Below are 27,613 nucleotides of genomic sequence, written 5' to 3'. Positions count from 1 at the left end.
CTTCTCAGTGGTCACGTGCCGCTTTCTATGGTTTAGACAGAACCAACGAAAATAATCGAAGCCGTGGGTCATCGATAGCACAGACTTCACATAAAAATGCAAAATAAATATTACCCCCCCCCCCCCTTTTTTTCGTGGCTCCTAAAAACTGCAAAAACGTTAACTAAAAGAAAACAAACACAACAACAAAAACACGCTGCACATTTACGTGATTTTCGCCAACTCTCTCCTTACCTATATTTCGTCTTTCTCCTCAGTCCAGTTTTGGTTTAGGTTTCGAGCAGTTGCGTTTTAGGGGTCTAGCCTTGTCCGTCCGTCCGTCCGTCCGTCCGTCCGTCCGGAGTCCGTGCTCATATAAAAATAAAAAATAAAAAATGTTTGCGCAGTTGACAGGATTCCAACCTGTGTGGGGAGACCCCAGTGGATTTCTAGTCCATCGCCTTAACCACTCGGCCACGACTGCGGGACGAGTAGGGGGCTCTGAGATGTGGTAGTAACTCAAGAACTGGGGATGTCATGGATGAAACGTTGCATGTAGCCGCTCAACGTCTATACAAGAGAGGGCGCTGCGGTCAAATGCTCAAATGTGTATATAACCACGTTCCATACCACACATTCTCTTTCTGACATGGACCGCTGACTTAAGCGATGGCAGCTTCTAGCGGATCCCACGACAGCTTCTAGCGGATCCAAGCTGATCCACTAGAAGAACCACTGGCTCTGCCTTTCACCGACCATAAAACAGTAATAATGAAGTCGAAACGCAACCCGGAACTCAGCACTACCTATGAGCAATAAAAAAAAGATCAGCACCATCAGCACTACCTATGAACAATAAAATCAGTATCATAGGCACCACCAGAGCTTCGCCCCAATCAACATCATTCACCACGTGGAGATGCGGTCATTTTTTGGACTTTATTAAAAATATACATGACGCTGTAGCAAAATATTGATTGGGTAGCATTCTGACACCAAAATAAATCGCCCGGCAAAAAAAAAAAAAAGTTGTTGGAAGTGTCAGTGTTTCTTTAAAGGGGCCATGAAACGATTTCTGGGCTGGGATAAATGATTTTAAGTTGGGACTTTACTAATAGCATATCGTTTAGTGGGTCAAAAGAAAGAAGGTAGAAAGTCAAAAGCAAGCTTTTCGGTACGAACATTTGAAAATATAGCGGACTATTTCGTACCTCCTTTGTTTCAAAAGCTCTCCGCCTTTTCACTATGATACACCCGCGCAACCTAAAGCACGTCAGCGGTGCCAACCTGACGTCAGCCGACCCCAGCTCACGCATTGGACACGAGAATTGTGGCACTTGGACGTATGCGCTCGTCAACAATCAATCCGTCGACGAATATTTGGATTCGCGTTCGTGGCCAATGAGTGCCCTGACGGAACTTATCGTCACTTGAGAATGACAAATTCTATGGTGCGCAGAACCCAGGAATCCAGGGGTGCTATGTTGCGCTTTTTGGACTCCCAAGAGACTAGGGAGAAGGAAGTGACGTCAACGATACAGCACACGCAGATTGGATGTTGACAGAAGAAAACAAAATCAACATCCAATCTGCATTTGCTGCGTTCTTGACGTCACTTCCTTCTCCCTAGTCTCCTGGGAGTCATAAAAGCGCAACATAGCACCCCTGAGTTCAATTCGTTCGAGCCCCACCCCTGCCCGTTTCGATCTGGATGAGCATCGTACCAGCGTGCGGTCGTGTATCACTACTGCGTGATGCACGTTAAAGACCCCAGGCTAGCGGCTGTACCGCACTGGCTAAATTTCTCATCTACAGCTGGGAGACTCGTTCGCCCCTGTGAGGCAGACCAAGTTCTAGGCTGTATAAACACACACACAACCCAATTTTTGAGTTCAATTCCCATTCCTGCCCGTTTCGATCTGGATGAGCATCGTACCGGCGTGCGGTCGTGTATCACTACTGCGTGATGCACGTTAAAGACCCCAGGCTAGCGGCTGTACCGCACTGGCTAAATTTCTCATCTACAGCTGGGAGACTCGTTCGCCCCTGTGAGGCAAACCAAGTTCTAGGCTGTATAAACACACACACAACCCAATTTTTGAGTTCAATTCCCATTCCTGCCCGTTTCGATCTGGATGAGCATCGTACCGGCGTGCGGTCGTGTATCACTACTGCGTGATGCACGTTAAAGACCCCAGGCTAGCGGCTGTACCGCACTGGCTAAATTTCTCATCTACAGCTGGGAGACTCGTTCGCCCCTGTGAGGCAGACCAAGTTCTAGGCTGTATAAACACACACACAACCCAATTTTTGAGTTCAATTCCCATTCCTGCCCGTTTCGATCTGGATGAGCATCGTACCAGCGTGCGGTCGTGTATCACTACTGCGTGATGCACGTTAAAGAACCCAGGCTAGCGGCTGTACCGCACTGGCTAAATTTCTCATCTACAGCTGGGAGACTCGTTCGCCCCTGTGAGGCAAACCAAGTTCTAGGCTGTATAAACACACACACAACCCAATTTTTGAGTTCAATTCCCATTCCTGCCCGTTTCGATCTGGATGAGCATCGTACCGGCGTGCGGTCGTGTATCACTACTGCGTGATGCACGTTAAAGACCCCAGGCTAGCGGCTGTACCGCACTGGCTAAATTTCTCATCTACAGCTGGGAGACTCGTTCGCCCCTGTGAGGCAGACCAAGTTCTAGGCTGTATAAACACACACACAACCCAATTTTTGAGTTCAATTCCCATTCCTGCCCGTTTCGATCTGGATGAGCATCGTACCAGCGTGCGGTCGTGTATCACTACTGCGTGATGCACGTTAAAGAACCCAGGCTAGCGGCTGTACCGCACTGGCTAAATTTCTCATCTACAGCTGGGAGACTCGTTCGCCCCTGTGAGGCAGACCAAGTTCTAGGCTGTATAAACACACACACAACCCAATTTTTGAGTTCAATTCCCATTCCTGCCCGTTTCGATCTGGATGAGCATCGTACCGGCGTGCGGTCGTGTATCACTACTGCGTGGTGCACGTTAAAGACCCCAGGCTAGCGGTTTGTACTGCACTGGCTAAATTTTCCATCCACAGCTGGGAGACTCGTCGCCCGATGAGGCGGACCAAGTTCTAGGCTGTATAAACATACACACAACCCAAAAAAAATTTTTTTTTTTTTTCTATGGTGTGCTTTAAAAACACGGTGGAAGCTTAGAGTCATCGCACCGGTGGCGAAGCTTGTCCGCGACGACGTGATTTCTCAATTCGCCTTTAAATCGAGGATTAAAGTTAAGTAGGAAGTAGAAAAATCGTTTCATGACCCTTCCAACTGCTGTGACGCGTCACCCCAGTTACGCCACTATACTCTCGGATAGCTATCTCAGAAGAAGTGAACAGTGTGCGTGCACTGCTTTGATGGATGCTCAAGCGCACGTGCGCTCGTAGCTTTAACTGCAGATCCGCAGACCGTTGTTCGCAAGTATCATGTGATAAATGTGGCTTAGACTAACTGCAGTGTAGTGTGCCCGCGTAACGAGGGTATTAATCGCGGTCGGGCGGAGTTACACGGCGGCTGCAACTGTCATTGAGCTGCTAACGATAATTGAGTTCAACGGAGCTGGCCTACAGCGCGAAACATATGTACGACGAAACCTTCCGATCCGACGTGCGGACTGCCTGAATGACCTTGGAGGGCGAGGGTTTTCGTAGCATCGGAGAGCGTTGAAAACACTCGCCTCCGACCGTCGTATTGCCTGGTCGGACGTCGGATCGGACGGTTTCGTCGTACATGTGTTTCGCGCTGTGCGTTTTTTGCACGTCGTATGAGCGCAGTCAAGTGTTAGCCGGGATCGCGTCGCCACCTACATGTCCCCTACCTCCTCGTTTTCCCCATTTTATTTTTTCCTGTTTTTATTTCGCAGTGACTATTTCGACGTCCACAGTTTACAGATCTCAAACATTATTTCAAAGTCTGTATTGTCACTTTCGTAAAATGTCAAAATAGTGTCTTTATTATTTCAACGTCGAGCGGGTTAACGACGGAACGATCGGGATGTTATGCCAAAAGGTTGTGAATGCAAACATTGCCTCCTTGATGTTTCTTGACCGATGCGAATGAACAAAGGTTCTGGCGCGGTTGTGCGAGATATATGCATTTTCCGATCAACGGTGAATTTTATGACACGACATTCGGGTCCTTTGTTGATATAAAACTCGTGAAATAAATCATGAAAAGCAACTGTGCCGCATTCTGTAATTTAAGGAACAACCAGGCAAACGTTACGCGCGACCTGATAATTGATGTACTCTGAGAAGTTTTTTTTGCAATCCACAAAAAGTCATAAACACTGCAGTCGATTGCAAATTTGTTTTCGGAGAAGGCGTGTTAAACCAAGACGCCGCCTGCAAGCAAAAGATTTGTATGACTGCCACTTCCGATCACTTTCCAGTCCGAACTTCGAAGTTCTAAGTATCTAAGTTAACGTCGCCCCAGCCCGAACTCCGAAGTTCTAAGTTTGAGATGTCAATATAAGGAAAAACAAATATTTTGACGAGCGACGTCAATGAGTGAAACGCCGAAAAGAGAAACGAACAAGATAAAAAAAAAAAAAAAAAGATAGAGAAAAAAGAGGAATTTTGGACCGGGGGGGTGGAGAGCAGCTGATCACGTGATCCTTTTTGTCACGTGCAAAAAAGGTTTTCCTTGCTTCACCATATGATGTACCACAGGAAAGGCGACAAGCGCGAGCTCCTTGCTCTATGGAACAGTCTCGGCGGCACAAGCTCTCGTGCGTTACGGCCAACGCTATGATCTCGCATTTCTAGGCTTCGCTGCGGTACAACGAAAGGTGGAACGGAGTACTGGGCGTCCGCGAGAAAACAGAACCCTGTTTTTCGCATTGCAAAAATAAACTATACTTCGTCTCACGTTAGTATGGACTATTGTTAGCCTGCGTGCTAAAAGCGCGAGATAGTTGCTTTGAATGAAGCCTCGGCAGCTGCACGAGCGCTCGTGCAGCGAGTGCTCTAGTCAAGGCAGTCACGGCTAGCCGCTCGCGCTAGCACAGCATTCGCGGTTAGTCCATGCTAAGATGAGACGAAGTATTAGCGGCGAGATGTTTGGGTGGCGCCCTGAAATGGTTACCTCTCGTGATGTCATTACCCTGTGAACAACAAGTTTGATGGTGCTTGAAATTAGCATGGTGGAAGCTGGAAATTATTGCGCTTTTAAACCAATACCGCCAACACCGTCAAAATCAAAGTTCTTACATCACTCTTATATCCGTCGATGAGGAATCATTTGCTGACGTCAAAGTCAGCATTCGACCAATCGTAGAGGCCCGACCACCGCGACGCTTTCGATCGGTCACGTCGCCAATAGACATCGCTGAGAGCTCAAACTCCGCCAGAACGTAGCCCCAGCCGTTCGAGACAGATGCCAAAGTTTCAGCACGAACCATCATCTTATTCAAAAGCTATAAATGATTTTCTGAAATTCGTAATGGGAAAACGGGGCCCATTTTCGCCCGTTTTCGGTTTCCGGAGTCATATAGAGCTCGATCGGCCGCCTTTTTTCCATTCAAATTTGCAGAAAATCGCTTATAACTTCTGCATGAGATAACGGTTTGTGCTGAAACTTTGGCATATTGCTCGAACGGCTGGGGCTGCGTTGTCACGGAGTTCATTAAGCTCTCCGCGATGTCTAGTTTATGTTTGCGATGCGAAAAACGAACGGGATCCGGTTTTTTCGCGGACGCCCGGTATAACAGATTGGGGCTCGCCCCCAAAGAGCTAGAGCTAGAGCCGACCGCCGCATCGCCGCCCATGGCCAGCGCTAGCGAAGCACTATATACTATTGCGGAAGATTGGGGGACATATCTAGAAAGTATCGTAGCAGCAAATCTTGTCGGAAGGGGTATAATTCGGGGCCAGAGCTGCAGCTAGAACGATCATGGCACGTCGCGGAAGATGCTCGGCGAGGACGGTCATTGCAATGTCGGTGCCGATAAGATGAAACGTTTCGATTATCATTTCTTTACTCTAAAAAAAAAAAAGAACAAGTTCATTTTATTGTGTTTTAAGCATTTATAATAAATGATAAGTGTGCATATAATTGATTTGCATCGCTCTTAAAAAAAAAAAAAAAAAAAAAAAAAAAAAAAAAAAAACAGATAATGTGACATTAGTTTTGGTTTCGTTTCGGTTTCAGCTGTGTGCCTTGACGCGTATGTCAACTGGGGTTGTTAGGAATATGTAACGTGTAACACCGGAGAACTTAGTTGAGCTCAATGACAGTTGGGAGATGTCAACCATCGTTAGCTTAATGACAGCTGAGAGCGCTAGTGCAACCAGGGCATATGTTTACCACTTTGTTAAAACACCTGAGACCGGGTGAAAAAATCTTCAAGCAACTAAAAGTAGAAGAGGCAAGGAAAGAAGGGGATCCGTACTAAATGGTCTCGGAGAAAATGGTCCCGGACAAAATGGTCCCAGTCAAATTGGCAACTGCCCTAACGCTCCCAAGCGCAAACCCGGACAAGATGGTCCCAGGCAAATTTTGAAGCATAGTTTTCTTGCTCTTCAAGGGTTAGCCGTTTGCCTGTGCATGCTGCAAATTGGACATGGAGAAAAACAAAAAAAAAACAAAAAAAAAAAACAACAAAGTTTTGACGAAGATTTAAGTTATAAAACGCTAACAATTTTAAAGTTTACATATTCGATTCAAAACACATTGCATGCCAGTAGCTGATTTATGAAAAAGAAGGAAAAGTGAACTATAGAAATAATATACACGTACATTTATCAAATAATGTGCCTATATTATTTTACATATTTAGCAAAAGAAGAATTAAAAACGTTGTTTGATAACTCGCCATCACACAAGAAATTGACGTTCGTGTTTATACAGCGTAAGGGCCTGCCTTTGAGGAGCGGCGACATTGGTCTACGCTGTAGATGAGCAATTTTGACAGTGCAGCACCACTGCTAGCCTGGGTTTTTTAAAGTGCATCACTCAGTAGAGATACACGACCGCACGCGCGCCATCAAAGATATGTAGTATGTGCATGATGCTAATGTCCGATTCATCATGTGCATGCGTTTGCTTGCCGGAAACTCCAGCAAACAATAGAGGGCGCGCTGCTGAGGCAAACTGGCGGACGAAAGGAGGAAGTTTTCGTTGTTCAGCACGCGGACCACCAGAAATTCCTGCACTGCAGCGTAAAATCAGTGTTACATTTGAAAGCAAAGCGATTTTTCGACGACAGAAACCTTTTTCTATAGTCAGTGCGTAGGAATGAGGCGGCGGAATCATAAGAATAATTACTGGAAACGATGTTTGTTTCTATGCTGCATACGAGAACTAAGCAGCGATAGCAGACGACAGAATCGAAACGACCTCCTCTCCTGAGCTTCTCGGCGCTGCCCCTACGCGGCGTTGATTTCGCTCGAGTCGCGAATACTAGGTTTTACATAAAGCCACAGTGCAGCCTACGCTACGAGCTGATAGGACCGATCAAGCAGTGCTGAAAACAAAACGTACTGATTGCGTTCGTACACTTTTTTTTTTGTGCACCGAAAAAAGCTCACCACAAAACCGGCGGAGAAAAGCTGACCGATTTTTTTAAATCTGGGGACTATTGCATCATGCGTAACTTATATCAATTTATTATTATTAAAAGTCGTCAGCTTTGAAAAAAAGAAAATGTTCTTTTTGTATTATTTGTTAAGCTTATTGGCTATATTGCTCCCAAATTAATTATTGCGGGCGAGTGTTTTTTTATACTTTACTCTCTAGGCAACAAAAGCCAAACTGAAAAATTTACGAACTTGAAGAACAAAAAAGTGTTTGAAAATTTAATAATGTGTGCCTAAAACCTAAAAAAGCAAAACTGTAAATGCGAAACATTCTGAAGTGCATGCACAACAACGCGGTGCCTGAAATTCTCTTTGAAGCATTTGTCAACCTTTGAAAACAGGAAAACAATCAGTGGGATATCGAGGCTCCCGGTCTTCCACGAACATGCACTTTTCTTGCCGTTCGGCTGGTGTTTCCACACGTTGCCTTTGTGCGATAGTGCCCTTCTACGGCAAGCCACCCAAGTCCTTCAGGGCTGCACACTGTCACCGTTGTTACCCGTGATCTATATAAGAACTAGTCTTCTGTAAGGTAGGGAATTGGGCGAGTTGGTAAACAGTTTACATGATGAGAACCGCTCAAACGAAGAAGACGAAGTGAGGACAAGAAATACGACTGGACGACGCTGTTCTCGCAACTAAAGTTTTATTAGTGAAATAACAAAGGAAACAGCGTAGCCGACACCTATTACATCAACAAACACCTACTCATCTATCAGGCACCACACAATCTTTCGAGCTGAAACGGTTCACCACACCGCTATTCATATTAGCTCGCAAAAAAACAAGCTCTTTAACGGACAAAGGTACCGATGGCGCACTGTCAAGCTGTCAATAAATTGTTGTCCTTTTTATGGGGCATCCAGACGAAGGAGAAATCCGCTTCTTTCCTTCGCGGAGCGCGCATCACGTGAGACATACGTCATTCCTTTTTGACGCCTCGCGCCGCCGTTCTCCTCCGCGGCGGAGGCGCGGAGGCTTCGTGCTGTCAGCACGAAAGCTCCGCAGGTGCACGCGGCGGAGCCGGGGACGGAATTTCCCGGGTTGTCGACGTCAAGACATCCGTCCGCGGAGTTCTCCTTCGTGTGGATACCCCTTTACGGGTATCCGATATTCTGATTTTATACTGCAGCGTCATTAATATACGAAAGGGGTGATTACTAATGTCAGGGGAATTAGTAAATATGCTCAATGAACTTAAAGAATATTACAAAAAAGAGGGGAATTATTTTTAAAGAAGTGACGAACTCTAGCTAATTGTGTTAAATTGCCACGCACGATGCAGAATCCGCTAAGCTAAGAAAGAACAAATTGGCGAGCTTTTCTCTGCATCCGCACAAAGGCCGGTGAGCTTTTCTCCCCACCTGCCGGTTTTGTGGTGAGCTTTTCTCCGCCGCCCGAGTCAAACAGGGCTACCGATGGAGCGCTGACACACGTGCCTTCAACGTACTTCGTTATGAAAAACGCTTCGGATATCTCCCTTGTAGTTTTGTTTCGGTTTCTGGTCAAAATAATTGTCTTATCAAACTTCTAAACACACCAACATGAGCTTCGTTTACTACCAGATTTCCTGGTGGTAATGATCTTGCATGTAATATCGTGTCCTGCGAGAACGCTTCCTTCCCATGGTGACCCTGACCATAGCAGACTGACTTTATCGTCCTGAAGGCGACAGTGGTGTGGCGAGACCAGGCGCCTACTTAGTCTGTTTCGCCGTACTTTTCAGTGGGTGGAAAAAGGTAGCTGTTGTGTACTTTCACACATGTGGGCCCATGGGAGCAAAAGTCTCGGCAAAAACAAAACAAATAAATCATTGTTTAAAACACGAGACTGTGGTGAGGGAAAAAATAGAAAAACTGTAAGTCGAAGAAAAAAGGTACAGCAGAAATCTCAAGCGCAGCTAAATCGTTTATTATATCGGGGGTACTTAAGGAGCGAGTCCTTATGTACCCCCGATAGCTACCAACACCTACTCTTCCGGAGATGCACTTCGTTCACAGTCCTTGATAGATATGGATCACCTACCTAATGACCTCTTAGAAGTGTCCTAATTCTCGATGCAATCATCACCAACTTCTCTTCCAGAAACATACTTTGAAACATAATAAGCCTTCAAGCCCTTCTTTCACATTGCAACAAATAAATAAATAAAAAAGACTTAAAAAAAATTATCTGGTCACTTTGCTCACAATGCACGTAAAAAAAAAAAAAAAAAAAAAAACTTAAAAAGACTTGAAGCTTAGGAGATACAATTTTATATATTTTTTATTCTTATTGTTGCTCTTACGACCGTCTTGATATCATTAGGCTCTGTGTAAAACTTTAGTTTTTGACCAACCTGCCGTACAATTTTTTTAGTATCCAAAATGTTTGGATATTTCCGAGTTTTAAAGCGTTTATTTTTACCACAGCCTCCTATATACTATGTTTTTACATTTAAATATTTTATGTTCTGCTAATCTAGCGTTTACAAGCCAGCGGTATTCCATAAACGACCCTTTCTTGCAACGGAACTGACAGGTCCCGATGTGCCTCGTGACACTTTTTGACCGGACCGAAACGAAGTCAGACGATTTAGTTTATAATCCGACCTAAAAACATATATTCCAAACTTTTTGGCGCAAGCATTTAAATATTGAGATTTGATGAAAAAAACAGTCACTTCACCTTTTTATTTATCTACTTTATGTTCATCTGCAAAACGAAGTTCTAGTTGTCTTTTTATGAAATCTTCATACCCAGTACTCTATAATCTATGTCATTTTTTATATAAAGATTAATCCAACGAGTATATAAATTCTGCGTGGTTTTCATCAATAAAGACTTGACCACTCCAGCTTTTACAGATTAAGTGGTCAAATCATTGCTTAAGCTCGTCGCAGTGGCTAAAACTTCGATATCGGCGGCGTAAAAAAAAGTCACTGTGGACGTCGAGTGGAGCAACACCGGCGATGCCAGTTTTATTTCAAGGTCACCTTTTTTATTTTGTCGACTCTCAGGTTAAACAATTTTTTTAGTGCAAAGGAACTCGGGGGGGGGGGGGGGGGGGGGGGGGTTGAGAAATCATTGCAGTCATTCTGCCAATGTTGAAGAAATCTTCATTAACCGGCGCGACATCCGTCAGCTGTGCTCGAGGGCGATGCTATCTGACACCAATTAGTTCTTTGCAACGCCAGAAAAATATTGCTTAGGGTAGTTTGTATAACAAGAACTGAACTTTCCACCAACTGAAAGTGTCGCCAGTAACTGCTAGAAGAAATCAAGTAACCTGGAGTCGAATGTATTGGCGTGGAGCAGTCTACCGCTAAATAGTATGACATCATGATCAGGGGCGGATTTACAGGGAGGGTCCGGATGTCTTGACCCCCCTCTTGATTTCTGCATGCGTAAAAATTTAGGACGTGGAAACGGCGGAGCGGGGGGGGGGGGGGGGGGGGGGGGCGTCCTAAACGTGTGGTACGCTGACCGACACCTGACCCCCCCTCTGGAAATTCCTGCATCTGCCCCTGAGATTCTTCCCGTGCCCTAAAGTTGAAAGGCATGCCAGCCTAGGCCTTCGTCCACGTTCGCGCTACCAAGATGAACACGCACAACTCAGCGACCGCTAAGTAGTTTCGCATATCGTTTATTCTTTTTGTGGTTGGTATTTACCGCTACATACTCCATTCAAAAAGGTAAATATGTGGTTAGCGTATTCAGCCTTAGGAAGTAGCATCTGTTAGTTCCACAAGCTGGGTGCATCACATACAGAAAAAAGAGTTTATGCATATTGTTTATTAGACGATACATAAACACGAATGGTTTTGAACTTGGTCACACAAATTGTGGGGGAAAACATCTACATATCTATACTGACAGTGTCAGTTGGCTGCAATAGAACAGTTTTATCAAGGTTATAATATATTGGGATAGTCTATCTGGGAAGCACTTCAACTTTCTTGCTCCATACACTTTCTCAAAAAGCAAGAGGGTAATAATTTTGCATGTGTCTACAGGTATCACGATCAATAAAAAACAAAAAACAAAACCACTAATCTGTCCAAGATGTGTCTGCAGAAAAAAAAAAAAGAGCTCAAGACTAGTTTTGTAAAACTGAGAATGTCACCAAGCCAAATAAAATCGGTACTTGATAAAATCCCGACACAATGAGTATGTACATGAGGTTGCAGTACATAACACCTCATAAAATCGATAAAAATATACTATAAATAATAACTTAATATATTCATGCACTAGACTAAAACAATATGGACACTTGTAGAAAAGAGAAGGGGGGGGGTGCAAAAATTCAACTGTTGTAATCCGACCCCTGTTAAGACAGTTTTATCAAGGTTGTAATATCTTGGGATAGTCTTTCTGGGAAGCATATCCCATGGCAATGCAATGAGCATTTTTCTGAACTTTCTTGCCCCATACACTTTCTCAAAAGAAAAAGGGTAATAATTTTGCAGGTGTCTACAGGTCTCACGAGAAATAAATAAAAACATAAAAAAAAGAACAAAAAAACACTAATCTGTCCACGCTTCGAGAATGTGCTTCCGTTCGGGCTCGAAATCGCTTCCGCCCGACGTGCACGAGATAACCGGGGCGGCGCAAGGTGCCGTTATGACAGCCATCGTGATGGGTGACTGAGCTCGCGCATATGCTACAGATAACATTTCGCAGCACCTTGCGCCAGTCCCTGCTATCTCGTGGGTGTCGAACGGAAGCGATCGAAAAAACATGACCGCGAACAAGAAAGGAAGCGCATGCACAAAGCGCGAGTCTTGAGAGCGGCAACGCGCCGTGAAAAGGCGTAGCCAGTCTTTTCGGCTGGCACTCTCGTGCCCCGCGAACGTTTGCTCCCGACGGTACATAACACTCCATAAAATCTATAAAAATATATTATAAATAATAACTGGACTGAACTATAAAAAAGACACTTGTAGGGAAAAAAAAGGGAGGGGGGGGGGGGGGGCAAAAAGGCAATCGTTGTCATCAGACCCCTGTCAAAGTGCTAAATTAAAGACGATTCTTAGGGCATTGCCCGGTTTAGAAAATTATAAAAGGTTAAAGGGCGAAGGTTATTATTGAGATGGCACCTGCACTGTCCGATGTGCAGTTCCAATGTTACACTGGGTCACCTACAAACAGAAGAGGAAGACTGTAAGATCCCACAAAAATATTCTACATGGTTTGTGATATTTTCATTTTTACATTCCGGTGCTTCAATTACATTAAACACTGGCGCCTACATCTCTCATGATGTAGACGCAAACTTGACGCAGATGGGCGACGTGTCTGTTTGCTCCTAACTCACAGGGACGGGATTTAGCTTTTTTTTGTCGATTTCATCACTTGCTTAGGTTCATCGCAGTAACTAAAACTTTGATGTCGGTGGCGGAAAGAAGTGACACTGCGGACGTCAGGTGGAGCAACACCGGCATGTCCAACTTCATTTCACGGCCACCCTTGTTGTCAAAATCGAGGTAAAATAAAGTTTTTGTGCAAAGGAACTTTGGAGGAATCAATGCAGCTCATTCTGCCAGTGCTGAACACAACTTCATTAACCGGCACGACATCCGTCAGCTGTGTCGATGCTATCTGAAGCTAATTTGAGTTCTTTGCAACGCCTAAAAAATATTGCCTATAACAGTTTGCATAATCAGTGATTTCGTATTAAAAGCTTTAATAAAACACTCCATCATTTGCTTCGCGAAATATTGGATCTATATTTTTAATTCTAATGTTAAACACGAGCAGAAATCGAAACCGAAATTTCGGCTCCGTCTGGCAACATTGGTCTCGGGACGCCAAGAACATGGCTATCACGTGGTGCGAGATGTCACGTGATCCTCTACGCGACGACGGGCGGGATCGGGCGTCAGGCCAAAGTGCCTTCTACACCGCACTCTTCACCACGTTTTGGTGTCAGCAGGGATGGGCAGTATTTCAAATACAAGTATTTGAAATGCGTATTTCAAATACTTTGTGTATTTTTCATTTGTATTTAAATACGAATTGGGTGATGTATTTGACGTGTGTAGTTAAATACTAAAACGTGGGTATTTTACATACAATTGTAATTAAATACAATTTTGTGGGCGAAAATACATCCCTCAAATTTATTGTCACTCTCCAGAGCACGAACAAAACTACGTTCTGCACCGAATGCAGCGTCTCTTAATCAAGTTTAGTGACTTTGTGATTACGGTGCTATGCTCTGTTTCACCTTATGATGTACCGCAGGAAAGGTTACAAGCGCGAGCTCTTTGCTCTGGGGCACATCTCGACAGCACAAGCTCTCGTGACTTAAGAGCAGCTGCCAACGCTATGCGCTCGCGCTTCTAGCCTTCGCTGCGCTACAACATAGCGTGAAACAAAGTATAGTCCAGGGCAAGAATGGTGACGAAATCGACGTTCACAGGCAGACTGGCTAAATAAGTGCCTGTGACAACTTGTGATGCTTTCCAGCCTGATTTCCATCCACATTTTTGCCTGGAACATTCTAAATGCGCGGGTCGTCCAGATTTTCGTAACTGGTGCGAGTTGCAACAATAAAAAATTCTCTAGCTAGTGCTGCGCGTCTTGGTCGTCTCGGTTCTTTGTTGCTCTATACCAAAATGTAATCGACAAAAAGCTGCTTCAAGAACTGTACTTTTTTCACCTATTACGTCCTAGCTCATTACATTTTTTTAAAATTATATTTCTATTACGTTACTAGAGTCTCGCACACTAACTCCCGAGTGTGCGATGCAAAATTAAAATTAGATACCCACTGGAAAAGTATTTGGAGGAGACCAAATACATTTGGTTTTATCTGTATCTTGTAATTAAATGCTTTTTTGGAAATGTAATTAGATTTGTATTTAAATACATTTTTGGCGAAGTATTTTGTATTTGCATTTCGATACATATTTGCATGTATTTTGCCCACCCCTGCCTGTCAGATATTCGACGACGTCTTCACAACTGCGACATTAGTCTGCGCACGTAGTGTCCGTAGTGTGGAAGAAACTCCGAGGGACTATAATCAAACAGTGAGACGACGACGGTGGTTATGGCGCGGGGGATGGCAGTAACGGTGGGACCACGGCGTGGCGGCCTGATGGCTCCCAAGAAGCGCGTTGCGCAGGCGCGTTAAGCACGGTCCAAACCAACGCGTCTTTATGCGCGCGTAGGCCATGCGCTTACCGGAAGTTGCGTATTTCGTGGCGTGTTTGGTGGTTAGGACGGTGCTGCTTCGGGCGAGCGGTGAGCATCTGCGCCAGACGGCGAAGAAACATTCTTATGCGCGCCCGGAAGGCGGACGGAATCAGCGTGACGTCACGAAATCCGCAGTTTCCGGGAGCCGCACGGCCTACGCGCGCAGATCGGTTTGGATCGCGCTTTACGCCAGTCACGTGGACACCGCTGAGCGCCGAGAGGAAACGTTGCTGACGCCACCCGTTACGCGGGACCAGAGATTTAAAATAAAGCAAAAGGGGGCAATGTTGATTACGTTAAGCTCAAAGTTGGCTACGACCACGCCATAGCCTTGACTGAGTTGTTGGTTGCGCGTCAATACGACCGCTCGAGTCAGTCGATTTCCGCAAATTGGCGCGTTGCCAAGTTTGCCGGACCGCTTAAGAAACATTTCGACAAAACTACTACGTCGTAATATTTGGCGTGTGGTCTTCCTAGGCGATACTAGGGGACTGCATTGTTTTTTTGAAAAACGAAAATGAAGCGGAGTTGACCTTGAACAAGAACTACGAGCTCTCTACCAATTGAAACTTTACATGTGGGAATTAACTAATGCCATAGACATTTAATAAAATATGCTATGTCATTGCTTTGGACATAAGATTGTTTTGAGGGAAAGGGGTACAAGGAACCAAGAACATTCTTCAACCTGTGCAGTACAGTCGAGCGCGTGTGGGTTGAGGGGCAATCGGTCACTATTCAGTTAAGGAGTTTAAAACTGAATTTTAAAACAGCGATACACCAAGACTGACTTGTTTTACCACTTTTTAGCTTAGCACAACCGTCACCTACATCTTGAAGGACATGGCACCCGATGTACACGGCATGTCACACCTTTGCAAAACCATAGAGAAACGTAACTTCAAAGAAGCATGTATACCATTGTGGCGAAGCGCAGCGAGTTAATTGTCTCTCCCACGTTTTTCTCGCACGGAGAGACGTTTAGCAGCATCAGGGTCTTGCTGTTCCCTCCCAGGCTGTCCATCAAGAGGAAGGTCAGCTTGGAGTTGCGGTATGGCACGTGCTTCGCCTGCAGTCGCCAGGGAAGGAGAACGACCAACGCTCAAAACAACGACCTTACCGCCACACTTACACTACGGTTCACTTAAAAAAAAAAAAAAGGACACCCAGAGCAACCCGTCAATGGGTGCGTTAAGTTCACGCCCTAGAGTGCACAAGTTTGGTGCTTTATTTCATTTCATTTATTTATCCTTAAGGGCCCGGGTGGGGCATTACATAAGGGAGAGAGTAAAAATAACAATAGTAGACGAGAACTAAAATACACTTTGACACTTTAAAACGACAAAAATAGGAAAGGGAGAGAGTAAAAATAACAATAGTAAAAACACAAAGTACTGATATGGTTTAGTCGGGAATGGTTAGTAGTTGTGTAAAGAGACTTCCTGGCGAAACTTTGATAGTAGAGAGAAGCACCATAAAAGACTATAACTCAAGCGCTATGTGCACCCCCGTTTTCTTTAAGCATTAGCTTCTCTCTGGCGCTCCCATGATGACAGTTCCGCCTAAATTAAGTTTTGGCTTGTTTCATAACACAGTTGACCAAATAAAGGCAGTCTTTCTCTCCTTCCACATTAGCAGAGAAAATACCGAGTGAAGGAAGCCGCTCATCCTGGACGAGTGTTCTGTGGGAGAGGCTCCTCTTCACTTTACGTTGCAACACACTACAATATAGCAGTATATTCCTATGGGTGATGTTCGCGTCCTAACTGCACTTGGAGCAAGGGAAAACCCTTGAGAGCAGACTTAACGCGCTCATTTTCTTGCAGTTTTTTTTCAAAAATGTTGCCTTTCTGCAGCCAACTCATTTTGAGAAAGGAGGTTGCTTAAAAGAGACAGATTGCCGACCTTCTGGGAGAGTGCCAGGATCACGTTGCCCAGGTTCGAGAGGGAGCGGTTGATGTGCTGAGTCTCCCGGAGCCTGGCACCCTCCGCCTTGGACTCGTCCAGTCGCTCGCTGCCACACAGGTCCACCAGGTTTAGCAGGCCTGCAAACACACATATCAGCATTGAAGATTATTGCTATGTGGCAGCAGACATCAGCAGGCCCCAAACTTCAGCAACTATCTCACCTAATTTGTGGCACTTTTTGGAAAGCATTTCATTTGCAGTGAAAAAGTGTGAACTGCACAATAAAAAAGAAGTCATCTGGAACTGGTTAGACGAATGCTACAAACAGGACGGACGTGCACACTAGTCAACGGGAATAAAAGTTTCAAGAAGCAGTAGTGGTTGCAAGATGGAGATTGTATGAATAATAGAAAAAAAACTGTTGAACTTTGTTTAGCAGCTTTTCTTAGACGCGCTAACAACTTAACAGTTAGGGCAGTTAAACGAAGTTTAATAGCCCCAGAAGGAAGTTGGCTCTGCCAAAAACTAAACACCTTTGTGTACTAGTAAACAAAAACAAAAAAAAAGTGAAAGCCGTTTACAACTCCCTGTAACACCGAATTAGAGCGCAGCTCTTGAGGAGGAGGAGGGAAGGGTACAGGGGAGTGAAGTGACCTGGGGGTCACGTGACGATGCCGATGATGTCATCAGTGACGTCACTGATGACGTCATCCGTGATGTCACTGATGACGTCATCCGTGATGATGACGATGACGATGACGTCATCAGTGACGTCACTGATGACGTCATCAGTGATGATGTCGATGCGGATGCCGGTGAGGTCATCAATGACGTCACTGATGACGTCATCATTGACGATGACGATGCGGACTCCGATGACGTCATCAGCAATGATGACGATGCGGATGTCGGTGACGTCATCAGTGACGTCACCGATGACGATGCCGTCGACGTCATCAGTGATGATGACGATGACGATGCTGATGGCGGTGAGGTCACCAGTGACGTCACTGATGACGTCATCAGTGATGATGACGATGCCGGTGACGTCAGTGACGATGACGTCATCGGGGAGGTCACGCGACCTCGGCGGGGGGTCACGTGACCCTGGGGGGTGGTCACGTGACCCTGGGGGAGGGGTCACGTGACCTTGGGGGCCACGTGACCTTGGGATGACCTTGGTTACGCCGACGGCGCTCAAGCCGGGAACAGGCCCCTAAGAGCTGCACTCTAAAAAAAACAGCCTCGAAGAAAACATGTTACTGCCTAGTGAGTTAGGCAAACCAGCCATAGCTAGCTATAAGGGCGAGGCTGTAACAAAAGAAAAATGAACTGTGCCCACCACTGAAAAGCAGAAGCGAGGCATTTGCGCCTCCCATACATGGTCGACAAGGCAGGGGGGAACACCCACCTCGGCTACCCACACCGGTCCGGCTGTTGGTCCCCGTGATGCGGAGCTGGAAGACCGAGTGAGAGCGGGAGGAGTGCTCGTTGCACTGGGTGGAACCGACAGCCCGATGCTTCCGAGCCCGCCGGAGCAGCTCGTGGATCTACACAGGCGTTGCAGAAGTCCCATCATAAAATCTGCCGTAACTGAGTTCCGACAATAAATATCTCGCGTCTCAGAACCCCATGTCAGACAATGAAGTGACCACAGGGAACTACCCGCTTACTCCTACTAGAAAGCAGTTAGCACACTTTTATGTGCGCTATGCGAGACTAGGCCAGACGTATCAAACCGTCTCTGATTTGTGTTACCGCTAAAGTTGAGAAGCTTTAGAACTGTTTCAGGCAGAGAGACTTAAGCCGCAGTCCATACTGCTAAGGCATCGTACAAAATACGCTGTCTGCGTACACTGTCTGAGGAGCGTTTATTCCTTGTATGGATAGTCATGTTACATTAGTCATACAAAAACTTTCTGCAGACATGTTGAAGCATACATATGCATGAAGCAAACATGCTTTGAACATGCTTGAGGTGTGTCACCAGATAATTCTGACATGTCTGCAGTGATCACCGTCTGTTGAATGATGTATGAGCAGTGTAACTAGGGTTTCAAGGTTCACGAGACTAAATAGAGGAGACTCGCCAACACCAGAGCCTATATCCAAAACAAAATTTGCCAAGCTTCCCTGAAGACCACCAAAAAAACAAACTTCACGGGTGACCTTGGTCAAGCAAAGGCAATACTTGCCTGCTCTGTAGAAGTAACTGTCGTTCTGGTGGCGTTGGTCACCATCGTGGAGCCGTCCTTGTGCTTTATCTGGCAGCTGGCCTGGTTGCTCCGGGGGTGCGTCGACAGGAGATCCCGCACATTCTCGTTGTATATCTCCAGGTACGACGCCACCATCGTAAACTATAGAAGACGTACAAGGAACACTTATCAGGTCCTATGCTCCGAACCGTGCAGCTCATTGTAAAGAGCCTGGGAGTAAAGAGTGAAGGATCGTTTGGCTGTGCCAAGATATTCGATAGAGAGTTTTCAGATCACACCAAACTACGGCGTACGCAGGTGTGGAACATTGAACGAAAGCCAAAAGAACGCTTCCCCCACACGTGGCGATCCTGACGACCCAAACCATCATTAGGAGTCCCAATTTGGCCTTACGGTTCCACAAATGCAACAGAAATCCATAAATTGGCCCACCCATATATTCTTCACAATTAATTATGAATTTACATAAAGGAAGGCCCTATTTAAACATGCACGATAACTTTGTGCGCTATACTACGTTCCTCCTGGATATGCACAGCAGAAAATGCTAGAAGGCCAAGCCAATTGCTTGGACACTGCGCTGTTGCACAAGACTTTTGCGTAGCCAAGGTGCATTCTCGCGCAAGAAACTGGTGCTCTTAGCCTTCACTGCAATATCGCTAAAAAAAAAACTAAAAAAAAACGAGGAAAGCATTTGATATCCGAAAGAGAACTAGCAATGCTCGACTGCACTAGGGTTCAAGATGCTTGGTTATGGCGCTTGGGCTTTGCCACACATCGAACAGTGGAAGTTGGACGGAAGTGCATCATTGCCTCGTTTAAATTTTTTTTGGGACTCGTCACCGTTACAGCACCGCGGTCAGACACCAACTGTTATGAACACCATGGCGTCACCATCAATATTACATGCCACGGACACGAAAACACACAATACTTGGTCCTACAATTGCTAAGCACGTAGAACCACTTGCCTCCCAGTGCTGGGTCCTCTGGAGCTTCTGCGCAGACATAAAGACCTGCTGGAGGGCCCTGGGGATCAGCCCCAGCTGCGAGTCGTTCGGAGAGCCCAAATCCAGCTCTGGCGGACCCTCCATCGTGAAGGTCTTCCCGGATCCGGTCTGGCCGTAGGCGAAGATGCACACGTTGTAGCCGTCCAGCGCAGACTGTACGACGTGCGCCACCTCTTCGTAGACCTCCGCTTGTGTCGCGGAACCCGGGAAGACCCGGTCGAAGGGGAATGCCATCACCATCTGTTTGGAGAAAGGAAGCTCAACCGGTCGGTCACGCAAATACGCTACTCGGCATTTTTATGGAAAATTAGGCTTTGTTTTATCAAAGACGAGCTAAAAAGAAATATGAAAAGATGCGGGAGCTCAAGATTGAGGAGTAACTCAACTCAAGTAGGAAAAAACCTGTAAAAAGTTTAAACGAGAGGTGGGAGTCTGTCAGCAACAAGACATTATACTCTTTCGTGTATTTGATTCATGATCTCAGCACAAGCTTAGCGCACAACTTTTTTGATCTAGGTAACATGATATCAAAACTATCGCATCTTACAACCACTAGTGGCAACTTGGAGGAGCTCCAATTTGTTACAATGCATGGTTAATAAATGCAGCAAGTGTCATAGAAAGAACTATAGGAATCCAATACTCTGTCTCGGCATAATGCGGAACCTGCCCATAGCAGCTTTATTGAGTATGTCGAGATATACAAAATACTTTCTCCTAGAGATTGCTCTTTGAAATTCTGTCATTTCATGCCTTTAGTACCTAGCTGTGCCAGCTCTTTCCCTTCCCCTTTCCCTTTATGTTCACTGGTAGACTGCCCACATTAATAATTGTGTATTCCAGAGATTTCACTAGAACATACCAGTGGTGCACTCACCTCCGTGTCGGGCTTGACCAGCTCCACAGTCTTCTCGTCTGGGAACGATATGTGACTCGGGCGCTCGCCCTCCCTCTCTTCCGACGGAAGCATCTGCCGCACCCGGCAGAAGACACGTATGTTTCCCTGAGGGGAAACGCAAGATTCCAATATGATGCAATAGTCAGTGTACGCCATGACGAATGCAGATAGTGCACAAAGCTATGCCTCTGCCTCTAACAACAAACGGCCCGGCACGCAAACTGCCCAACAGATTAGCTGAGCGACATTCACGAGGGAACAGCTCTCCGATCGTTACGCTGCAACCATGACGACTCCCGACGCGACAGGTTTACAAAACAAAGATTCAAAAGTTCTCAAACAACTTGCAATAGTGAGCACTCTTCATTACGAGTTACCTGAAGGAATAATCTATGGTGAGGTGCGAACGCTTCTTAACATAAAAGAACCACCCCATTAGTGAAGTCGCTTTCAGAAAACTCACTACATTAGCACCTCAAATACCAATACCAGTATAATTATCTACTGAGAGCCGAAGAGCCTCTTCTTGAGAGCCGAAAAACCCCTTTTATGAACAAGGTCCGCGGAAGAGGACCTTGTAAATAAAAAAGGGAGCGCTTCGGTATGCATCCATGAATGGCCGAGATTTTTGAATATAGTGCTGAAACTAACTTGAGGGTGGAAATGGCTGAAAAAATTCGTGAGCCTGTTGAACTCTGGGCTTCTAGAAACCCAGTGAGAGCACTAGCTATAGAGGTTTCATTCCATCCAGTTTTCTGAGATCACTGATGTGCATCCACTGTTCGTAGAAGGGCGCGTCGAAGTGGATGAAAAATTTATGGTGCTTCATGTGCTGGATTTGTTGCGACAATCTATATCTGCGGAATCGAGCAGGAGCAAAAAAAGCTTCATCTCGGCAAAAAACCCGAACCTCATAGCTCGGAGTTATCAAGCCGCAGTGCAACCCACCTTCAATTCCTGCAGCGTGTTATGCAGGTCACGACGTATCATATCGGCGTCCTGCAGCTCCTGGCCCTTCTCTGCCTCCCTTTCCTGGCTCTGACGAAGAGAGTCTGCAAGCTGTGCACATTTCTCTTGCTCGTCTTGAAGCAGCAACTGCAAGCAGACGCATCTCATCAGCACAGTGGTTGCACCAGTACGGGGCAGTGACACGCACAGAAGAAACTACAGATTTGTAGCAAACACCCGTGGAGGCAGAGTGAACGAGAAGAGGCATCAAGAAAACTGCTCCGAGTGTATCACGAGCATCCACACCTTGACTGCGACAATGTTACGAGGGCCTCAAATACCAAACCCATGTTTGTGGGCTTTATAGCGCAACAGCTACGGGGCCCATCCTGCACCAAACTAAATTTTAAAGATTAAGCCAATGTAGCTAATATGTAAAAAAAAATTCTATTTATGTAGGATAAGATCTCGTATATGAGGCCTGAATTGGCAATAAAGGGTAAGACACTGTCAAATGGGATGAGAGGATAATCTGAGTAAAAGGGTGGGATCGAATGTAATTTGGAAGCGAAAAAATTCAGAAAATAGAAACGACGTTTGGTGTCGAAATCTGAACAGACCCATAGAACATTTATCAGGGCAATATCATCACCTCAGTGCTCAAAACTGGATGAACCTCTCTACAATGAAGATGCTTGTGAGATGTAAGAGCGGCCAATGCGAAAATAACATAACAAAACTTTATGAAATTGGTTTCTGCGAGTGAAGAGCTCTCCAACAGCCCAAGGGCTTTGTTAAATAAAGTTTGTTTTTACATTGCATTTTCCACTCCGACTGCCGTACACGGAGACATGATGACTTTATTAGAGGTTGGATGTCTTGGTAAGGCCAACTGGCGTGGGATGGTGGAATATTACCCGAGGATGTGGCGAGTCTGTTTTCCTCTTCATTTCCTTTTATTTTCATGTGACTGGAAACCCAACAAAATTGTATTTTGAGAGCTCCGTGCATATCATTATTAAGTTTATTTCACAGTTGCTGCACAAGCATATTTTTAGAAACTTTTAAGCAGCATAGTGCAATAATATCACTTTGGGAGTCTACAAATAAGACTGCTTGCTTTATTCTAGCCTGGAGAATTTAATCTATAGCCATAGAAATTGCATAAAGTTATGATGTGAATATACTTGCACAGGTATTCAGAGGTTTCACTCCTGAAAATCGAATTAGAATGCACGGCACTGCCAACGAATGATGAAGTCTTAGCTATATTTGTGTAGAAATGGGCATGACCTTCATATTTCTTCTCTAGCTCAGATGATTACTGCTGAATGACAAGGATTGAAACACTATGAATACTAAACTTAGTAAAGGTCCGGTCCCAGACAACTGGCAATATGTCCCAGGGGGCAACACAGTGTACATTCTGCAAGAGATTAGCATCGTTCAGGCAAATGTAAAATAAGGGACAGAAGCGTCGGACATGAAAACTGAAGGACCTCACAAGACTGCTTGTTTTCAAAAAGGCGACAAAATCTAGATCCTTGTAAAGAATGGAAAGTCGGATGATTACGGGTGATTGAGTTTTTTGTCGAAAAATATTATGCAATGCAGCATACGGTGACGGATTTCATAACCATGGTGGTCTTGGAGGATCTCATACCTGCATGCCATATTGTAGGCCCTCTCCAAGTAAAAAAAGACTGCTTATTTACGAATGCTTCGCGTATGACTTTCTATGCGCACCAAATGGTCCAAGGTCGATAGTCCTTGGCGGAAGCCACACTGGTTTAAATGCAACATTTTATTTTCCAGTATGTACATTAGCCATGTGTTTATCAGTCTTTTCTGTTTTTACAAGGCAGCTGGTTTGAAACAATTGGACGGAAACTAGAAGGTAGAGAGGGATTTCTACCAGGCTTCAGGAGAGGTATAATGTGTGCTTGGTTCCAAGCCACAAGAAAACACGCCCTTTCCCACAAAAAACCGAAGAAATTAAGGAATTTGAGGGATTCAAAAGAGAGGTTACGCAGCATTTCGTAATGCAGTCCATCAGGTCCAGGAGCAGATAGCTTTTTGACGTGAAGGGCCATCTAGCTCACTGTGTAAAAGGCTGATTTTATGATGCCGTGTTTGAACCAGTTGTAATTATATTGCGTTGCTTTGCACGGTATTTAAAGGACTTTAAAGAATCAATATAGCTAGAGAAGCAGGACAGAATAAAACTACTCCCAAAGAACATTATCCAATTTTCTCCATGATGCAGTGGAAGGGTTGATATTGGATATTTAACTCGGCAGTCCCCTTTAATTTTCCGGAATCTAGCCCAGACCTGTTTAGCGGGAAAAAACTGCTCAAAGAAAACACTTTTCCTCCAGGTTTTCCGTTTCGCTTGCTTATGAGTCCACCGTGCTCTTGCTTCGTTTTTTAAACTCCACCAGGTTTCTTGAGGTGGAATACCGCCTGAACTTTTCTCACCCTATTTCTCTCTTCGCGTAGAGACACATCACTTATTTAACCAAGGTTTTCCCTTACGGGTTAAAGTACCGGTAGTTTGAGGAATTGATTTCTGAGCAGCGTTTATTATCTGCTCTGTCACACAGAATGTGGCCTCATACGAAGTCATGGAGGAAAACACTGATGTATCCAGCTTGGTGTTACAACTAAAAGACAGCAATCTGCCTTGTCCACCTTCCACCGAGGCATTCGTTCTAAAAAAAAGGTTGGAAGACAAATGTCCCTTTCTAAAACAATAGGAAAGTGGTCACTTCCAAAGGCGGTATTAAGAACCTGCCAAGAAAAACAAGGCAGTAATGAAGGTGATTCAATAGATAAATCGATAGATGTAAATGAATTGTGAGCTGAACTAAAAAACATGTAGACTTCCATTAAAAAGACACAGTTGAGATAATAAAAAACGTTAAATTTCTCTGCCTCGAGAGTCGAGATGAGTACTGCCACACATTAAAATTACTTAAAAGAAGAAAAGGTTGATAAAGTTGTTCCACACGCCTTTGGAGCTCAGAGAAGCAGGAGAAAATTTGGAGGCAAATAAATAGGAATAACCGTTATAAGGCGATCTAAAACTAAGCGTACCGCTACGGCTTCTAGTAGTGTGCAGAGTGGGACCTCAAAGCAGGCAACCCCGCTCACACAATTACTGCCAAGCCCCCGAAATCGGAATTTAGACGATCTTTACGAAAATCTTGAAGACGCCTTAAAATCTGTGCATGTTGTGCATGAAGATGGGTATCTTGTAAAGCAAGGACAATATGCCGAAAATCGTTCAAAATAATTAATGTCCTCAATATATGGTAAAAGACCGCGACAGTTCTACTGCATAAAATGCAACTTCTTTATTTATCTAAAAGGTAAAATGTGAAATTAAAATTTGAGAGGCCACGAAAACATCGAGAATACTAAAATAACGGTTATTTGGGAGGGACCACTGTCTTTTTTTTTTCTTTGAGCCTCGGAGTCTGCCACTCCATGTCATCCTGGTCGGATGCAAGAGCGGATGACTCGGAGCCCTCATCCATCGACTGCGCTTGTGGAGAGAAGACCTATCAAACCGAGGCTATTTAGAACAGTAAATGAAAAGCATTGCAAGAGAGTCCCATGGTAATGTAACGGATATTGCTCTTGAAGGTGGATCGTTTGTGCCCGTTTTTCACGACGTGAAAAATCACTCGAATACATTCAGTGTGCAGCAAAGTTATGGCAAAAATTACGCTCTAGTCACATAAATTCGCCCCTATAGACAGAAGGCAATTCATTCAACCCATTTTTTTTTAATATCTCGAGGATGCTTTAGAACAGGGACTGAAAAAAAAAACTTTTCGTATTGAGCGAACTCCCAATAATCTTGAGTGAATAGAATGCACTCCCCCGTCTTAATATTTGTACAATTACAATTTAAAACGGTGCAAGTATTTGTAATGATACAATACATCCAGTAGGAAGCGGACAGCTTAGTCATGCGAAAAAAACACCCTTAACCAGAAGCAATGAAGCAAAGAAGAGCGTCTGGGTGTGTGAGGAATCATCATTCTCGAGTAAGCGATGACAGAAATGAAACCTCCAGGGGCATTTCTTGACATTAGTACATTTCTGAGACAGAATACCTCGGGTACTCGGCAAAACAACCCGCAAGCAGAAAAACGGAGATCTCAGACCTGCATTGCCGAGTGTTCCACCTGTAGCCCTGTATAGTTCCCGATAACGTCAAACACCATCTCCTGTAGGGACTGCTTCTCTCTCTGGCAGAACCCGAACTTGGTCATGGTGCTCTCCAGCTCAGCGGTGAACTCTGCCACCTCGCTTGTCTTGAGCCTGCCAAGATAAAAAGGACAGACACCTCCGACATTGTACAACTACACCATTGTGTTCCACATTCCTTCACATTAGCGATTCATTGCACTGTTGGACATAGTTATTTTTGACAGTGTCACAAGCTCAGAGGCAGATAACCAGGATCAGGGGAAAAACGGAACATCAGCTTATTACTTTGTTCTTCGCATGCCTTAAGGCAACAAAGTGCACTGGGTAGGGAAGTTGAACGAGATGCGTATTATTTCATCGTGAAGTAAAGTCGGATTTCACTCCTTTCGATAAAAACGGCGTTAAATTGCTGCAGCTGTATCCAACGTACCGAATTTTACCAAGATTGTGAAAGCATAGAAATAAATGACAGAAACTGGGGCCTTCCCAAGTGTCACTACCGGGAATGAACTTTTCTCTGTTACAAAGGGACCTTTTACAACAGCAACATTAGCACACACAGTGAAATTATAAGAACGGAGCCTGTTTATTAAGCACTTTCGAATTCTTACCTGAGCTGCTCCTTGAGGGAGTCGTTCTCGAGGGTCAGACCCTTGAACTGCTCTAGCTGCACTTGCAGCTCCGTGTTGTCCCTCAGGAGCACTTCCACCTGAAGTCAGAGGGGAGACAAGACTTGTAAGGCAGCACACAGAAAATTGATGTGGAAGTCTAGTTGCAATGGGCAAACAGCCACAGACAAGCAAGGTGTACAAGGTCGAGTACCGAAAGATGAGCCCTTCAACCTTCCGGAAAAGACTTATCTATCGGGTCAAGGAAAGAGGCGTTACTCAATTAAGAATTAAAACCTTGAGACAACGAAACAAAAAAGGGCCCTTTTTGTTCTCTTGTCTCAGGTTTTAATTCTTAAAACCCTTTTAAAGAAAAGAAAAAAACCAAAATGTCTCAGATAAGCCCTTTGTTTTTGTTAAAACTTTTTAACCAAAAGGTTTTAATTATCCAAAAGGCCTCAGATAAGCCATTTTTGTTTCCTTGTCTCAAGGTTTTAATTCATAATTATGATTGTTCACCAGCTGACCTGCGTTTTGACGATTATTTCAGCTTTTCCTAAGTTTGAGCAATAATGGCTAAAGGTTAAATCTCCAGTGAAAATGCTGTCATTCCGCATTCTGCATTTAGGCAAGTTTGGAGCTTTAGCCTTTACGGGAACAAAGCAAAAAGAAAATCCCTCCCAATGAAAAATACTAAGAGATGACAGCAAAAGAATGCATCACTAAAAGTCATGCAACAAATTAAGCGTTGTCATACTAGATGAATATTGCTTTAACAACGAGCCTGCTTTATCCAGTTGGCATCATTCCCGATTTGAAGGGATCAATTACTAAAGAAAAAGGTATAGAATGCACTGAAAGGTGTACCCAAGTGCTCAGAACCTCAAAAGGTTTTGAAAGTTAAAGTACAACTTCAGCAAAAGTCAAATTTGAACTGTGTGTCAGAATCACCACCTACACTGCGTTCACTCTTAAGCTCAGACCGCAGCCAAGCCACAGGTGTGAACTAG

General features: G+C 44.8%; 1 protein-coding gene across 1 annotated transcript in view; it reads right to left on the bottom strand.

Annotated features, from left to right (window-relative positions):
• Window positions 1-27,220, bottom strand: part of LOC8024413 (kinesin-like protein KIFC1) — a 35,490-nt gene extending 8,270 nt beyond the window's left edge. The window contains exons 1-11 of the mRNA XM_040223659.2: window positions 27,131-27,220; window positions 26,607-26,704; window positions 25,950-26,106; window positions 21,775-21,921; window positions 20,806-20,931; window positions 19,890-20,168; window positions 18,898-19,059; window positions 18,114-18,252; window positions 16,700-16,839; window positions 15,714-15,863; window positions 369-402 (exon numbers count right to left, since the gene is read on the bottom strand). Coding sequence (XP_040079593.2) covers window positions 369-402; window positions 15,714-15,863; window positions 16,700-16,839; window positions 18,114-18,252; window positions 18,898-19,059; window positions 19,890-20,168; window positions 20,806-20,931; window positions 21,775-21,921; window positions 25,950-26,106; window positions 26,607-26,704; window positions 27,131-27,220 — 1,522 coding nt within the window. The remainder of the gene's footprint in view (window positions 1-368; window positions 403-15,713; window positions 15,864-16,699; window positions 16,840-18,113; window positions 18,253-18,897; window positions 19,060-19,889; window positions 20,169-20,805; window positions 20,932-21,774; window positions 21,922-25,949; window positions 26,107-26,606; window positions 26,705-27,130) is intronic.
• Window positions 27,221-27,613: the final 393 nt, after the last annotated feature.

The sequence above is a fragment of the Ixodes scapularis genome, unplaced genomic scaffold (assembly GCF_016920785.2).
Source record: "Ixodes scapularis isolate PalLabHiFi unplaced genomic scaffold, ASM1692078v2 ptg001708l_1___fragment_3__unscaffolded, whole genome shotgun sequence".
NCBI lineage: Eukaryota > Metazoa > Arthropoda > Arachnida > Ixodida > Ixodidae > Ixodes > Ixodes scapularis.
Note: the sequence above shows the minus strand (reverse complement) of the source record. Positions and strands in the feature narration are given on the sequence as shown.